Source organism: Hyla sarda, chromosome 2 (assembly GCF_029499605.1).
Source record: "Hyla sarda isolate aHylSar1 chromosome 2, aHylSar1.hap1, whole genome shotgun sequence".
In the NCBI taxonomy this organism is placed as follows: Eukaryota; Metazoa; Chordata; class Amphibia; order Anura; family Hylidae; genus Hyla; species Hyla sarda.
The window spans coordinates 200,131,819-200,144,562 of NC_079190.1; the positions used below are offsets into that span (position 1 = coordinate 200,131,819).

The 12,744-nt window shown below is 40.7% G+C and overlaps 1 protein-coding gene across 1 annotated transcript in view; it reads left to right on the forward strand.

Moving 5' to 3' along the window:
* Window positions 1-11,979, forward strand: part of LOC130357418 (uncharacterized) — a 41,411-nt gene extending 29,432 nt beyond the window's left edge. Inside the window, exons 9-11 of the mRNA XM_056560111.1 lie at window positions 1,581-1,710; window positions 9,080-9,310; window positions 10,156-11,979. Of these exons, the coding sequence (XP_056416086.1) occupies window positions 1,581-1,710; window positions 9,080-9,310; window positions 10,156-10,213 (419 nt within the window). The 3' untranslated portion in view covers window positions 10,214-11,979. The remainder of the gene's footprint in view (window positions 1-1,580; window positions 1,711-9,079; window positions 9,311-10,155) is intronic.
* Window positions 11,980-12,744: the final 765 nt, after the last annotated feature.

Sequence of the window (12,744 nt, forward strand, 5' to 3'; positions counted from 1 at the left end):
ATTATTGAAGCTAGCTAGGATGTGAACATGCATGTAGATAACAGAAAAGCTATTAAAAAAGAAAATGAGGCATTTTAAGCAATATATCTATAATATTATGGCTATGATATAATAACTGTGACTAAATTACATCTTCTGACTCTAACATATTACTAGACTGTGACAAGAATCCTACTTAAAGGGGTACTCCAGTGAAAAACTTTTTTTTTTTTAAATACACTGATGCCATAAAGTTAAACAGATTAGTAAATTACTTCTATTAAAAATTCTTAAATGGGCACTGTCATGAAAAATAATTTTTGATATGTTGTAGTACTCAAGTACTACAACATATCTCTAATATACTTTTATTAAAAAAAATGCTTTTAAAACGTTTTAAAAGCAATTTGAAATTCGGCCACTAGGGGGCGCCCTCCTAGTGGCCGAATGCAGTGCAGAGTGACGTCACAGCAAAATTCCGACTGATTCCGGCAGGGCATCAGTCGAAATTTTGCGCAGGCGCAGTAACAGCCAGGGCTCTGCATCGGCTGACGGCCCTGCTGCAAGGTGCGGGCGGCGCGGGGGGATTGGCTGCTACAGCAAGGTGCGTGGAGTGCTGCTCTAAGGTACGGGGGGGATGGGGGGCGCTGCTGCAAGGTGCGGGGGGATGGGGGGCGCTGCTGCAAGGTACGAGCGGGATGGGGGGCGCTGCTGCAAGGTACGGGGGAGGATGGGGGGCGCTGTTGCAAGGTACGGGGGGGGGGGGGGGGGGTGTTTGGGTTTACTTACCGAGCGGCAGGAAGAGTCTCTCCCGCATCGGCTCCTGGCTCACTCCTTCCCCCATGAAACTCCTGTCCTGGGTGCCTCCAGTTGTTTTACCACTACAACTCCCAGCATGCCCTGACAGCCAATAGATGTCAGGGCATGCTGGGAGTTGTAGTGGTGAAACAGCTGGAGGCACCCTGTTGGGAGAACTAAGGGCGGAAGTCCCCCCCCAGCAGGCATCAGTGACGTGGTGCCTGCTGGGGAAGTCTGCCTGGTAGTGAGCACACTACCAGGCAGACTAAATGCCATTTTAAAAATAGTAAAAAAAATTAATAAAGGCAGGGAGGGTGTTAGGGATAGAAGGGCAATAGGCAGGGACAGAAAAAAAAAATCATGATGGTGGGAGCTACCCTTTAATCATTCCAGTACTTATTAGCGGCTGTATACTACAGAGGAAACTTCTTTTCTTTTTTGGATTTCTTTTCTGTCACAACCACAGTGCTCTCTGCTGACACCTCTGTCCATGTCAGGAATAGTCAAGAGCAGGAGAAAATCCCCATAGCAAACATATGCCACTCTGGACAGTTCCTAAAATGGACAGATGTGTCAGCAGAGAGCACTGTGGTCATGACACAAAAGAAATCCCAAAAGAAAATAATTTCCTCTGTAGTATACAGCCGCTAAGAAGTACTGGAAGGATTAAGAATTTTTAATAGAAGTAATTTACAAATCTGTTTAACTTTCTGGCACCAGTTGATTTAAAAAAAAGTTTTCCACTGAGCACCCTTTACTGCAAGATATGTGAAAAAGTCATAACAAGTTAAAATTTCTTGCAGGTGAAGACACACATGAGCCAAGTGATGAAGCCTTGTGTTCTGTAAACCAGAGCAGGAATATTCATCCAATCTCTCCACAGACTAAAAAAACATTTGATACACCTACTGTCAAAATATCCTCTATCACAAGGTAAATGTGGGAAACTGGACTGGCCCCTACTATTTAAGACTGACTGTAGGCAGTAATGTAACTTAAAGGGATATTCGAGGATTTTTTATTTATTTGACTATGCTACAGGGGCTGTAAAGTTAGTGTAGTCCATAATATAGTGTCTGCACCTGTGTGTGACGGTTTTCTCACAATTCTTCTGTGATTTTCACCCCAATATTTATTTTTACCAGCATACAAAATGACTGTTGTCTCAGATTTTTCCCAGGTTGCAATGCGGCCGAGACCTGACTCACTAGTCAGCTGATGACAGGGAGCCTGTCTGCTTCAATGGTGGAGCAATCGCTTGGTGGGATTGAGAGATCAATCTGCAACTAATGCAAAGGCTGTAGGCACCCTGATTGAAAACCACAGGTCTTTTGAATGGATGCAGCTCATTTATGTTTCAATAGGTGGGGTGGCTGATGTGTGGGAGGGAGGAAAATGGAATTGTGGGATTTGTAGTAAAAAAAAACAAAGGTCAAACAGGAAATACCAGTTCACAAAAAGCTAGCCACAGCGTTATGGTAATCTCACAACATAGCCATTTAGCCCCAAGACAAGCGCAGATCCTTCCTAAGCATTTCCATTATAGCCTGCCAGGTAAGTACTAAAATCACCTTATGGTGGATAACCCCTTTAAATTACCCATAACCTTGCTGACCAAGCAAGTACCCATCCAACAAATAATGCCTACCATATGTAGGTTAGCAAGGAATATGGGACAGATGGAAGGATAGTATGATCAGACTACACAAGGATTGTTTGGAGGTACATGAGTCAGCAAAGGACCTTGGGCACAAAACAAAGGATATTTTAGAGCAATGCTAAAAAGTTTCTTATTTATATAATTGAAAAGTTGCTTCATTTTATATTTGACTTGCATTGTAACTAATATAAAACTAGTTGCAAAGGTATATATAAATTTAAAAGATAATAATAACATGCACACATCTCTTTAATATAGCAGAGAAACGTTCCCATAAGTTCTATAAATGTGATAACGTCTTTCCATAACATTTGTTTTAAAGATTTGTTTTAGCACTTTAACATTTTTGACTAAAAAACATTTCAGTTTTACACATTTGCGGTTCTTTTTTATAAACTGCTCAGCATAGTCAATTAACACCTGCCATCTATATATAAAAAACTCAATGTGTGTGTATGTATGTATGTATGTGTGTATGTTCCAGCGTATGCATGTATGTGTGTGTGTATATTTTGTTTAAAGTCCCATGCAAATCAATGGGAAATGTATGTTCCCACATAACTTCCGTACGGCTGTAGATATTTCAATAACTGGTACACATATTACAGGTCGGGATAGGAGGGCGGGATTGGAGGACGGGATAGGAGGTCGGGATAGGAGGACAGGAAAGGAGGACGGGATAGGAGGACGGGATAGGAGGATCAGGATAGGAGGACGGGATAGGAGGTCGAGATAGGAGGACGGGATATGAGGACGCGATAGGAGGACGCGATAGGAGGACCCGATAGGAGGACGGGATAGGAGGTCGGGATAGGAGGTCGAGATAGGAGGACGGGATATGAGGACGCGATAGTAAGACCCGATAGGAGGACGGGATAGGAGGTCGGGATAGGAGGTCGAGATAGGAGGTCGTGATAGGAGGACGGGATAGGAGGTTGGGTTAGATGGACAGGATAGGAGGTTGGGATAGGAGGTCGAGATAGGAGGACGGGATAGGAGGACAGGATAGGAGGTCATGATAGGAGGATGGGATAGGAGGACCAGGATAGGAGGACGGGCTGCGGAATCTGTAGGCGCTATATAAATAAAATTATTATTAAATTATTATTATTATAGGAGGTCGGTATAGGAGGTCAAGATAGGAGGACGGGATAGGAAGTCGGGATATGAGGACGGGATATGAGGACGAGATGTGAGGACGGGACATGAGGTTGAGATATGATGACGGGATAGGAGGTCGGGATATGGGGTTGGGATTTGACAACAATATATGAGGACGGGATATGAAGTCAAAAGCTTCCTCCATTGTTTATTTTCCTCCCCAACAAGGATTAGGAAGGAAAAAAAGGGCAACGCCGGGTATTCAGCTAGTAATCTATACTGTATATGTAAAACTCAATATGTGTGTGTGTGTGTGTGTGTGTGTATGTGTATGTGTGTATGTTCCAGCATCACTTCCAAACGGCTAAAGATATTAACATAAAACTTGGTACACATGCTACTAATATGTCAACAACAAACATAGGATAGGTAATTTAACCCTTTCCCACCCCCATTTGCCAGGGTCGGGGTTTATATTTAAAGTCCTATACAAGTCTATGGGAAATATATCTTATTGCACAACGTCCAAACAGCTGGAGATATTTCGATAATACATGTTACTTAAAAGTATATAATAGTTGAATTAACCCCTAACCTACCCATATGTGAAGGATGGGGTTTTTGTTTCAAGTCCCATGCAAGTATATAGGACTTCTGGTAACTTATTCCACAAGGTCAACTCTGCATCTCCTGGTGAATGTGTCAGTCCAGCTGGCAAGCCACACCCTCTCCACATTGCATGCCCCATCTCGCAAAGACATACCCACCCTTTAAGCCACACCTTTTTTTTTAGCTTACAATATCTTTACAACAACGCAGCCCTACCTGAGGACGGGATATGAGGATTAGAAATGAGGATTAGATATTGGGTCAGGATATGAGGACGGGTTATGAGGACAGGATATGAGGTCAGGATTTGGAGATGGGATATGGGGACGGGATATAGAGTTGGGATATGAGGACGGGATATGAGGTTGGGATATGAGGTCGGAATATGGGGATGGGATGTGGGAACGGCATATGAAGATGGGATATGAGGACGGATTATAAGGTCGAGATATGAGGATAAAATATGAGGACAGGATATGAAATCGGAATATGAGGAGGGGATTTGGGGTCAGGATATGAGGAGGGGATATGGGGTCAGGATTTATGGACGGGATAGGAGGACAAAAGCTTCCTCCTTTGTTGCTTTTCCTCCCCCACAAGGATAAGGTAGGAAAAACCGTGCAGCGCCGGGTACTCAGCTAGTAACAAATCAAAATAGAAACTGAGCTAATCACTACGACAAAACAAGTGACATACAAATAAATATTATATATTATAAGACTGTAAGTGGGAAAAGTAATGGGCATTTTTCTCCTGGTGATTTCTCGTGTATACCTTACATTCCTTAGGATAACTGTCCAGCTTGTTAGAAATCAACATTTTCCAAAACCAAATTTACTTTTGCCATTAACGGGCTGGTGCGCAGGCTCCCAACTTAAGCCCGCGTCATACCGGCTGGCCCCCAGCTGATTCTTGTAGCTGAGGGCCGGCGTTAATAACCAACATGCGGCGATCGCCGTGGCTGGCTATTAACACTTTAGATCGCCGCTGTCAAAGCTGACAGCAGTGTCTACAGAACCCTGTAAACGCTCCCTGGTGGTCCAGTGGGGTGGATCGACCCCCCCCCCCCCCACCCCGCACAGGGCGATCCACTTCTGAGGTAGCTGGAGGGCTTACCTCTCCTGTGTCAGCTGCTGCGCTGTGAATGATAAAGCCTGGCAGGACCAGGCTTTATCAATCGAGTGCAGAGCACACAAATCAATGTGGTTCTATGGAACCATATTGATCTGTATGAGGAATCAAATGATTCCTCCTAAAATTCCTCTAAGGGGACTAAAAGTGTAAAAACAAAAAGTTTAAAAACACACACATTAACCCTTTCCTTTTTAAAAGTTTAAATCACCCCCCATTTCCAAATTACATATAAAAATATATATACATATTAAAAATGAACATATGTGGTATTGCCACATGCATAAATGTCAAAACTATAAAAGTATAAGGTTAATTAAGCCGCACAGTCAATGGCGTACACGTAAAAAAATTCCAAAGTCCAAAATTGCATATGTTTGATTACTTTGTATACCTTAAAAAAATTTATAAAAAGTGATCAAGAAGTCTGATAAAAACAATCATGGTAGTGATAAAAACTTCAGGTCATGGCGCAAAAAATGAGCGCTCATACCACCCCGTATACGGAAAAATAAAAAAGTTATAGGGTGGACAATTTTAAACAAACTAATTTTGGTGCATGTAGCAATCATTTTTTTAAAGTAGTAAAATAAAGAAAACCTATATAAATTGGATATCATTGTAACCGTGTGGACCTACAGAATAAATATATGGTGTCATTTTTACCAAAAAGGGCACTGTGTAGAACTGGAAGTCCCCAAAATAATTGCAAAATGGCATTTTCCTTCCAATTTTGTCCCACAAATAATTATTTTCTGGGTTCGCCGTAAATTTTGTGGTGAAATGATTGATGCCATTACAAAGTACAATTCTTGGTGCAAAAAATAAGCCCTCATATGAGTCTGTAGGTGCAAAATTGAAAGCGTTATGATTTTTAGAAGATGATGAAGAAAAAAACAAAGTGGAAAAACAGAAAATCCGTGGTCCTTAACCCCTTAACGACCAAGGATGTATATTTACGTCCATCGCCGGCTCCCACGATATAATGCGGGGTCATGCGGTGACCCCGTGTCATATCAGGTCGGTCCCGGCATGTAAAAGTAGCTGTGACCCAGGGCTAATAGCACGCGGCAGCGATCGCGGTGCTGCGTGCTATTAACCCTTTAGACGCGGCATTCAAAGTTGAACGCCACATCTAAAACTATCAGTGGGGCTGATAGAGACCACAGCAGTGAAAATGCGGTGTCCCGATCAGCTAGGACGTGAGCGGAGATCCTCTTACCATCCTTCGGCACGTCCGATTGGTGATTGATTGCTCCAAGCCTGAGATGCAGGCTTGAGCAATCGACCGCCGATAACACTGATCAAGTGCAGTGATCAGTGTAAAAGATCAGTGTGTGCAGTGTTATAGCCCCCTATGGGAGCTATAACACTGCAAAAATAAAGTGTACAATAAATGTTAATAAATGTGATTTAACCCTTTCCCTAATAAAAGTCCAAATCACCCCCCTTTTCCCATAAAAAAATGTAAATAAAAATAAATATAAACATATGTGGTATCGCCGCGTGTGTAAATGTCCGAACAATAAAAATATATAATTAATTAAACCGTACAGTCAATGGCGTACGCGCCCAAAAATTCCACTGTGAAAAAATAACGTATTTTTGGTCACTTTTTATATCATGAAAAAAATTATTAAAAAGCGATAAAAAAAATTCAAATCAATACAAAAATGGTACCGCTAAAAACTTCAGATCACGGCGCAAAAAATTTGCCCTCATACCGCCCCATATGCGGAAAAATAAAAAGTTATAGGGGTCAGAATAGGACAATTTTAAACATATAAATTTTCCTGCATGTAGTTATGATCTTTTTCCAGAAGTACGACAAAATCAAACCTACATATGTAGGGTATCATTTTAATCATATGGACCTACAAAATAAAGATAAGGTATCATTTGAATCGAAAAATGTACTGCGTAGAAACGGAAGCCCCCAAAAGTTACAAAATGGCTTTTTTTTTTCAATTTATCGCACAATGATTTTTTTTCCGTTTTGCCGTAGATTTTGAGGTAAAATGACTGATGTCACTGCAAAGTATAATTGGTGGCGCAAAAAATAAGCCATAATATGGATTTTTAGGTGCAAAATTGAAAGGGTCATGATTTTTAAAAGGTGAGGAGGAAAAAACTAAAGTGCAAAAATGGAAAACCCGTGGTCCTTAAGGGGTTAAGGGGTTAAACATGATTCTTTTTAATCTTTTTAAATAAATACATAAATTGTACTAGATGTATAGTCTAACAATTCTTAGTTGGAATTCTGTGCGAAGATTCCGGAGCAGCAGAATCCTGTTGATTTCAACGGGATTCTGCTGCGCCGAGCACACGGCGGAATTTCTGTGCCAGATATTTCTGGCACAAAAATTCCATTTTCCGTGTCCGCAGAAAGATTGAACCTATTCATTCCTATTGCGGACTCCACCTGGAATGCATAGCCGTCTATATTAAGTTGGCTCCCGCAGTCTGCAAAATGTCAGCACGGAGATTTTCAATGTGGACATTACGAGATGTGAACATAGCCTAATCCCAAACCTGTTTCTAAGCTACTGCATGTTTTTTTTTTATAATTCTGTCTTTTCTAATTTGGTCAAATTGGGTATGTGAGACACCCAAGGAGGTTTAGGTTTGAGTACTGCTGGCCAACAGCCAAGCACTGACCCCTCTCCCTAAAATGGAGAGAATAAGCAGTAACTGTGCTCAATGGAGACCACTAAAATCACATTGGGGGAGATTTATCAAAACCTGTGCAGAGGAAGAGTGGTGCAGTTGCCCATAGCAACCAATCAGATCGCTTCTTTCATTTTCCACAGGCCTCTAAAGAGGCCTGTGGAAAATGAAAGAAGCAATCTGATTGGTTGCTTTGGGCAACTGCACCACTCTTCCTCTGCACAGGTTTTGATAAATCTCCCCAATTGTCATTACTGAAAGGTTAAAGCTCAAGTCCAACCATACAAGGAAACCCTAATGATGGCCAGTGAGTCCTGTGCCTGAGCCCTTTTCTCATTAATAGGACTCGTGCATGGAACTTGCAGAGAATCGGTACAGTTGCCTCCCAACTGTACCACCCAGCATGCCCAGTGTATTTTCATGTTGAACTTTGCAGAAGGGAAGTGAGAGCGATTCTGGACATTTACTTTAAAAACAAATCCATGCAGGATTTAAAAGTTCTTTTGAAAGTCCAGATATGGTTTAAAGGGTAGCTCCCACCATCCTATTTTTTTTTTTTTGCTAGCCCGTTTCCCCCCCGTTACGGCACTAGCCCGTTCACTCCTCCCCACCCCCCACCCGCCCCGCATACCCCGTTCCCTCATTACACTTGCAGTTACTGCAGAGTCCGGCAGCGGGCGTGCAGGGACAGCGGCAGCAACGAGGCGGCGGTGATGTGTGGGAGTAGTAGCCTCCCAGCCAGTGGCCGGGGAGCCAATGCGCTCGCTCCCGCCTGTCTGATTGACAGGCAGGGAGCGAGTGCAGCCTAACTGAAAAAGGACTGATTGCCACTCCAAAATCAGTCCTTTTTCAGTGGCCGGTTTTTAAATGTAAATTAAACCTTTTTAATGAAAAAAAATAAAATAAAAGTATATTAGAGATATGTTGTAGTACATAAGTACTACAACATATCAAAAAATAAAGTTGGTGACAGTGCCCATTTAAGGATTTATTTACTGATAGAGACTAATAACTATTGGGAAAACAATTAGGGTAACACAACATTCCATTCACTTCCATATGTCAACTACTTTATAGAAAATAGCTGTGTAGAAATGTGGAATATTTCTGTATGTTTTCTTTTTTTTGCTATAGACCGTATTTACCTGTATTACCACGTCGCCCATTTGCTCCAAAAAAAGTTGCTGACCTCAATCTTGGAGATCTGATAAAATTTTCACGTCCAGGTGGCAAAATAAGTAAAGGCACCATCCAATATAAGGGTCTTCTGCCAGGAAGAGAAGAGATGTATCTGGGAGTTGAGCTAGAAGGGGATGTGCTTGGAAAACATGATGGAATGTTTCAGGGAGCACGATATTTCCTTTGGTAAGATATCCTCAGAATTTCATCTTTTCTGTATTTTTCTGTATTTTCACACTCAGTCTAGCACCTCTTTTACAATGTTTAGAAACTACATAGACTTCTTGTATGACAAAGTGTGAAAGTAAGAATAGCAGTTGTCTACAGGTCCTGTATAACCACTGCATCAATTTTCATGTTGCTTATTTGCATATATCATGCTATATTTTATTAGTAGAGAAAATATGACAACATATGAGGATAATGAACAATAATAAATAATCAAAAAGACTTCCCAGGGCTCTGATGATAGCACCGTTTCCCTTCAGCCCAGACACTACCCTACATTGTAAAGCCTAATTTTCTAACCTGGTGGTCCCCATACTCATCGGTGTCATTAACTCCTTAACAACGCAGGACGTATATTTACGTCATGCGCTGGCTCCCGCGATATAAGCAGGGTCAGTGTGTGCAATGTTATACGTCAAAGTTGGATCAGCCTGTAGTGTGGTTTTCCACTGTGATTTTGAGTGTGACTCCATATCCAGACCTCCATGGGTTGATTAGCATTGATAATTTTTGTGCGATTTTGCTGAAAGTATTTCATACGATTAGTTCATTCATTCAGATCTAGGATGTGTTATCTTAGTGTTCCCTTAATTTTTTTGAGCAGTGTATATCTCCCCTTGTTTACTGTGAGTCCAATCCTCACAAAAACTTTACCCCCTGGCTGAGTAAAGTTACTCATAAGATTAGCCATTGTTGCCTATGTAATGTTGCCATAAACGTATGTGTCCATACTAATTATCACTGTCTCTCATAATCTAACTACTTAACAGCATTTAAAAAAATGTGTTTTTGTTTTTTTACAGCAAACCAAATAAAGGAGTATTTGTCAATTTTAGCAAAGTTATCATGGCCTGGAATTAAATAATGAAGACAATTGCAATGCAGACAATGCAAGCAAACATGATGCAAAACCCAGCAAAATGTGTAAAGTCTGTGTGACTATTATTTATTGTGATCTTTATAAATGTTCTGTATCTATATTGAGGTTTGTCTGTTCTAGTGCTATACCCCTGATATTCCATAAATGTCTAATAGATAGGGGTCCCATCTCCGGAACCTGCACATATTTTGAGAACAAGGGCTCCCGAGCTCCGCTGGGCTTGTTTGTGGCAGCCAAATAATCAAGAAGGCTGCTTTGTGCAATTTACATACCTACCATTGAGGTTAATGGGAGTTGCATAAACAGCGTAGCATCATCATGAGCTACGCTATTTCCATAACTCTGGAAGTATGTTTTTTTTTCTTCTGCAGTTTTGTTGTACATTTTAAAACCTGCACATTCAATTTTGTTTATGGTAGTCTTGTTGTACATAATAAAACCAGCACATCCAACCTTTTTCCATTTAAGAATTATAGAGGCCACTGTGCTCTTGGCAATAACATTTTTGTACCCTTATTGAGATCTGTGCCTTCAAACAATTCTGTCTCTGAGCTCTACAGACAGTTCATTCCTCTTCATGGCTTAGTTTTTGCTCTGATATGCATTGCCAGCTGTGAGACCTGATATAGAGAGCGTTGTTTCCTTCCAAACTATATTTATTCAACTGAAGAGGAATTGGAGGCTCCCAGAGAAAAACTGGCATACATTTTCATTGTAAAGTGCCATAGCAAAGGGTCTGTATACTTATATCCATGCATAATTTTTTTTTTTTATTCTTCATTTTTTTTTTACCTTTTATTGAACCATTCCCCAAACATAATCATTTCAAAACTTTGAGTTTATTACAACTGAAAGCAAAACATCGAAAAGTTTTAACCTTTCTGCTGTAGAGAATAAACGGGATTCAGTTCTCAGCGCAAAGAAGATTTGGCATATGACATGGTGACCTTCGGCAAGAATGAATCGCTCTCTGTACAGTCTTGTAGTAAAATACACATAGTCTAAGGCTAGGTTCAGACTACGTAATTTCCACCTGCAATTCCGCTTTGAAATTACAGGCGGAAATTCCTCTTGCTAAAATATATAGTATAGTGAATGGGGTTCCGTTCACAAATTCACACCTCGGAATTTGTGAAGCAGAGTTTGTGAATGGAAAATCCGCTTGGAAATTTCCGCCTGAAGAATGGCGTTGCTCTTTCTTCAGGGGGAAATCCGCGCGGAACACATTGCAGTCTATTGGAGACTGCAGTGTCTGCGCGGCCCTAGCGCCGACTGATTCAGTCAGCGCTGGCCGCACTCGGAATCTCCGGGCGGAAATTTTCTGCCCGGAGATTCTGTAGTCTGAACCTAGCCTCAGGGTCTATTCACTCGGCAGAATCTCCGCCTGCAGAACTCTGCCTCAAAACAAAGCCCACAGACCTCTACTATAATTTTAGTTTTTAATTTTAAATACATTTGAAAGAAAATCTAAAATTCTATTTTCATATTACCATTATGGGATACTGAGTGCAGAATATTTTTTTTTTTATTATTAATTCATTTTAGGACCAGGCTGGGACATAAAATATGAAAAAGATAAAGGGTCTGAAACTTTCCAAATACATTCTACGTTGGCTCAAAAGCTGTACTATATAAGATATGGTGAGAAACCTTGTTGTGACTGTTTTAATGAAATTTTGTCCTTTTTTCTAAACAAAAAAAACCCAAATACGAACAGAAAAACACTACTAAGGAGCAGTTCAGATATATGTAGAAAACAAGGCAAAGTCCAGCGTAGTTTTTCAAGCAATGCAGGTAGGTTTATTCAGTCATAATGACTAAGGCTGCATATTGTGGCCGAAACGCGTCACTTGTCATCCATGTTGGCTGATTGCTGAATAAACCTACCTGCATTGCTTGAAAAACTACGCTGGACTTTGCCTTGTTTTCTACATATATATAATTTATCATCAAATTAGTAAGAAGGCCCACTCTTTTGTTGAACTCTCTCATAGTTACTGTATCTCATGGTAACTGTATCTATATTATATCTGAACATTGGGGGGAATTCATTATTCCATGCTTATAGTCTGTTTATGGCTTACGTATGTTTGAATAATTCAATATTTTAATTTGTACTGATTGTCTAATATGTACAGTGATCGCTTCAGATGGTTTGCAGTTATGTTAGCTTTTAAGTATGCTCATGGCTGGAGTCAACTTGTACAAATGTATATATATATTTTTTATTAATCTTGCATGGGTTTACTAAGGATAGAAGTTGTCAAACCAATCTAATTTGCTTTTATGAAGAGGTGAGTAGAAGCATTGACAGAGGAATGGCTGTGGATATAGTGTTTCTGGATTTTGCTAAAGCGTTTGATACTGTCCCTCATAGACGTCTGACAGGTAAGTTAAGGTCTTTGGGTTTGGAAATTTTAGTTTGTAACTGGATTGAACACTGGCTCATGGAGATCAGGGAGGTAAACAAGTGGCTCAGAAGCTGGTGTAGGAAGGAAGGGTTTGGGTTCAT